This window comes from Frankliniella occidentalis, unplaced genomic scaffold (genome assembly GCF_000697945.3).
Source record: "Frankliniella occidentalis isolate FOCC.00 unplaced genomic scaffold, Focc_3.1 Scaffold609, whole genome shotgun sequence".
Lineage (NCBI taxonomy): Eukaryota > Metazoa > Arthropoda > Insecta > Thysanoptera > Thripidae > Frankliniella > Frankliniella occidentalis.
Genome location: NW_026267725.1, coordinates 51,616 through 56,012, shown reverse-complemented (window position 1 = coordinate 56,012; position 4,397 = coordinate 51,616). Strand labels below are relative to the sequence as shown.

At 37.2% G+C, this 4,397-nt stretch overlaps 1 protein-coding gene across 1 annotated transcript in view; it reads left to right on the top strand.

Annotated features, from left to right (window-relative positions):
* The window catches only part of LOC113214831 (alpha-mannosidase 2), a gene marked incomplete at its 3' end in the record, with an annotated part of 6,937 nt that extends 2,561 nt beyond the window's left edge, over positions 1–4,376 (top strand). The window contains 11 exon segments of the mRNA XM_052275405.1: positions 1,481–1,621; positions 1,718–1,878; positions 1,972–2,158; positions 2,250–2,427; positions 2,510–2,694; positions 2,776–2,985; positions 3,172–3,244; positions 3,333–3,533; positions 3,610–3,773; positions 3,875–4,090; positions 4,198–4,376. Coding sequence (XP_052131365.1) covers positions 1,481–1,621; positions 1,718–1,878; positions 1,972–2,158; positions 2,250–2,427; positions 2,510–2,694; positions 2,776–2,985; positions 3,172–3,244; positions 3,333–3,533; positions 3,610–3,773; positions 3,875–4,090; positions 4,198–4,376 — 1,895 coding nt within the window.
* Positions 4,377–4,397: the final 21 nt, after the last annotated feature.

Sequence of the window (4,397 nt, the reverse complement as noted above, 5' to 3'; positions counted from 1 at the left end):
GCACCGGCTCTCCTATCCTGCCCTTAGTCAACTCAATTTCCAAACAAACAAGTGAAAACAAAAATCAAAGACTTTTTGAGGTTTTGTTGGTTTGTGTGATACCAAAATGTTAAACAGAACTTGAGCTCCCCTCATACACAAGATTTTAGGATATTTTTTTTTATATTTTAAATGTGATCTCGTTTCTGTATCTGGCTTTGCCAGGGCAGGCGACTATTAGACCCTAACCAAAACATCGGCGTCTGCTACTCGAAGAGTTTTCTGGTAGGTACAAGTTCAAGGGAAATTTTGATTGGTTTTTCTATCTTTGAAAAAAGCTCTGTTCGTTTCTAAATATGTGGTGAAACCAGTTTTGTTCCACCCGGACCATATTTTTCTGGCACCCATTGCTTATGAAGTTATGTTGATTACGATTAGGTTATGTTTATGTTTTACAAGTTCTCTTGTTCATTAATATCGCATTATTTTGCAGGCTATTTACGGTGCCAATCAAAATGAGAGTAAGGGTTCGGAGAAAAGTTGTCTTGGCTGCATCAGCCTTGTTCCTAGGATGTTGCTTTGTGATTTATTTAATCATAGAAATGACTATGCTGCCTCATCACGATGATCCAACATCACCTCAATCTCAACAACAGGTTAGCCATACTTCTTATCAACCTTAATTTAAAATTCCTTTTTCTCTATGTACACTACTATACTAACTATACCTTCCTCTTTCAGTATTTGAGGAGGAGCGCTGTGGAAGGAAGTGAACGAATAGTTGTTGAAAAGACGTTGAGCAACGCTGTTCATATCCCACAAAATGTTTCTTTGGCTTTGCAATCGGCTCACTGGCTCTCTGAGTCAGAGGTCTGCCCTTCGCTCAACAATCCTAATGCAGATATTCAGGTGTGTGTTGACGAATATAGTTAAATCTGCCCAATCGACACTCAAATGTTTTCAATGTTGTTTTGTTTTCCTTGTTTGTGCTTGTGACATTTATCTATTTTGCTGTCCCAGATGTATGAACTGTATAATCAGTTAAAGTTTGACAATGTGGATGGTGGAGAATGGAAACAAGGTTGGAAAATAACTTACACTCCTGAGCAATGGACGTCTAGGAGAAAACTTCGTGTCTTTGTTGTACCTCACTCACACAACGACCCAGGTAAAAGAAATTGTTAGAGCGTTTACAATCATCATTGTAGATTTATGCCAGACACGCTAAAATGTTTAACTCTTGTAGGTTGGCTGAAGACCTTTGAAGACTATTATGCTTCCCAAACAAAGCATATCCTCAACAATATGGTTACTAAACTATATGAGGATTCCCGGAGAAAGTTTATTTGGGCAGAGATATCATTCTTTGCTATGTGGTGGGAAGGAGCTAGCGAGGAACAAAAGAGTAGAGTGAAAAGGTATGTGTTTATCCAGGTTCATCTGAGATCAAGTAAGCAAAACATTGTCATAAAAATATGATGACTTATGCAATTGTGTTTAGATTTGTGCAGAGTGGTCAGTTAGAGTTTGTCACTGCTGGATGGGTGATGAATGATGAGGCAAATTCTCACTATTTCAACATTTTGACTCAACTTACTGAAGGTCATCTTTGGCTACTCAAAAATGTTGGAGTAACACCACGGTATATCAATTTTTAAAAAATTTAAATTGATTATTAAAATGAAAGAACCTGACCCTAGCAAAATGCTCAACTGTCCTTTTGTCTTCATTTTTACAGCAATAGCTGGTCCATCGATCCCTTTGGCCTTAGTTCCTCAATGGCTTTTCTTGTTCAAAGATCTGGCCTTCAGAATCTTCTAATTCAGCGGGTGCATTACTCAGTTAAGAAAGTTTTGGCGAAAAACCGACAACTTGAGTTTAGGTGGCGCCAACCATGGGGTAAAACTGTTATGCTGGACTACTTGAATGACACTAAGTGTAAATTACCGATTTGTATAATTGTCATGGATTGTTGTTATTTTATTTTTACAGATACTGCTGGCACTATTGACTTGTTTACTCATATGATGCCATTTTATTCATATGATGTACCCCATACTTGTGGACCAGATCCCAAAGTTTGCTGTCAGTTTGATTTTAAACGACTTCCTGGTTATGGCTTGTCTTGCCCATGGAAAGTTCCTCCAAGAGTCATAACTAAAGGCAATGTAGCTGAAAGGTATTTTTATTTTTTAATTACTTTATGGAGATTACTGCTGTTGTATAATTTTTTGTTTGAGCATTTTCTATCTACTTCTAAATTTTTTCAGAGCTGAGCTACTTTTAGATCAGTACCGAAAGAAAGCACAACTTTACCAAACAAATGTCCTTCTGGTTCCTCTTGGAGATGACTTTCGTTATGAACACCCTTCTGAATGGGACCATCAATTTGATAATTATCAGAAGATATTTGACTTTGTGAACAGCAAACCAAAATTACATGTTGAGGTAAAATGATACTTTTGTCTGTCGTTTTACGTATTTGCATTACTTATTGTAATCTAAATTAATCATTATTTTGATTGTCTAGGCCAAGTTTGGTACACTAGATGACTATTTCCAAGCTGTCCGTGAAGAGAGATCTCAGTCAGGATTTCCCTCCCTTTCTGGTGACTTCTTTACTTATGCAGACCGAGATGATCACTATTGGAGTGGCTATTACACTTCCCGACCATTCTATAAACGAATGGACCGTATTGCAATGAACTACTTAAGGTAACCTACTTTTAAAAAAATATGTGTTCTTTTCCCCTTCCAATTAATTTTTATTTCTAAGCTTAATATTCCACATTCTAGGAGTGCTGAATTGATATTTGCCCTGGCCTGGAGTGAACAATTGCAAACCAACATACCAGCTGTAAACTCTGTCCATTCTTGGCTTCTGACATCACGCTCAGGCATCCTACAACGATTAGGAGATGCAAGAAAACAAATAAGTCTCTTCCAGCACCATGATGGGGTAACAGGCACTTCCAGAGATCCTGTAGTGGATGACTATGCTAAAAAGTAAGTTCTTATACAACAATGGTGCTGAAAGCTTTCTTTCCTCTTCTGTATTCTAAATTGTGTTCAGGAATTGGTTGGTATAATTAGGCTCAATCAGTTTAGTTTTAGTACCAATTACAATGTGGCAAAATCTCAGGTGTTTTAAATGTTTAATTCCAATTTTTTTATTTGTTAATTTTTTTTTAGGCTCCATGATACCATTGTGGGATGTCAACATGTCATTCAAATGAGTGCATATGCACTACTTGCCCCACGAGAAGTAAGTTTCAAAATGAGGTGCATGTTGCAGTACTGTTCTGATTTTCTTTGTGAACTATCTCTTACCATCAGCTATTTTTACTTTACAGGAGCATGCTGTTCCAGAAACTGACTCAATGTTTTTTATTGTTGATGATGCCTGGCAAGATCATCATAGTTTGCCTGAGAGGGTTTCAGTTACCCTCGGAGCTCACTTAGGAGTAGAAGCCCGCCGAATTGTGTTCTTTAACTCTTTGACCTGGCGAAGACAGGAAGTTATATATCTCCAAGTTTCTACTCCTCATGTGAAGGTAGCTACTTGGGTGCCCTTTTTAATGTGTTTCCCTATGGTTTTTACATTATTTCATCTTTATGCTTTTTCATTAGGTCACTGACCATGAAGGTAATGTGATAAAATCACAAACCAGTCCTATCTTCCAACCAGCAGGGATTTCAGAATCAGGTTTTGAAGTTGCTTTTGTGGCAGATTTAAAACCTCTGGCTCTTACTACGTATACAGTATCATTGGCTGTTCCTAATGATACACTGGCGTAAGTTTTTCTTCATTTTCCCCAGAATATCTTAGTCAGAATATCTTGTTCAAAAATTGTCTTATTTTGTTTTGATTTTCTTGTATTATTTTATATCTCAGTAAGAACCATTTAGCCAAAGTTCGCATCATGAACTCATTGAACCAAGTGAGAAGTGCAAACGACGTCTTCAAATCTGCCAAACTGGAATCAGATTCAAGAGAATTCAAAATCAAAAATGATAAGATGTCAGTGGCTTTCAATTATTATGGACTTCTTAAAGCAGTTACAAACCATCAGACTGGACAATTCTATCCTATTCATTTGGATTTTGCCAAGTATGTTCACATGCTTTTTCCAGTAGCATTATCAAATATTTGCTCGTTTTTTACGTTTTATATCTGCTCTAGAAAAATTTTGAAATTCGACATTTTTTTTTTGCCAGATATGGTGCTCGGCTTGGATCTGAACGAAGTGGAGCCTATCTTTTTTTACCTGACAAGGAAGCTCAAGTCCTGTCCTTGGATAAACCACTTATAAAGGTTGTAGAAGGACCTATTTACAGCCGGGTTGAAGTTGATCTTCCAGGTGTTGTTCATGCCATTACCTTACACAACAGTCCAGGTAAAAACTAAGTGTGTGGTA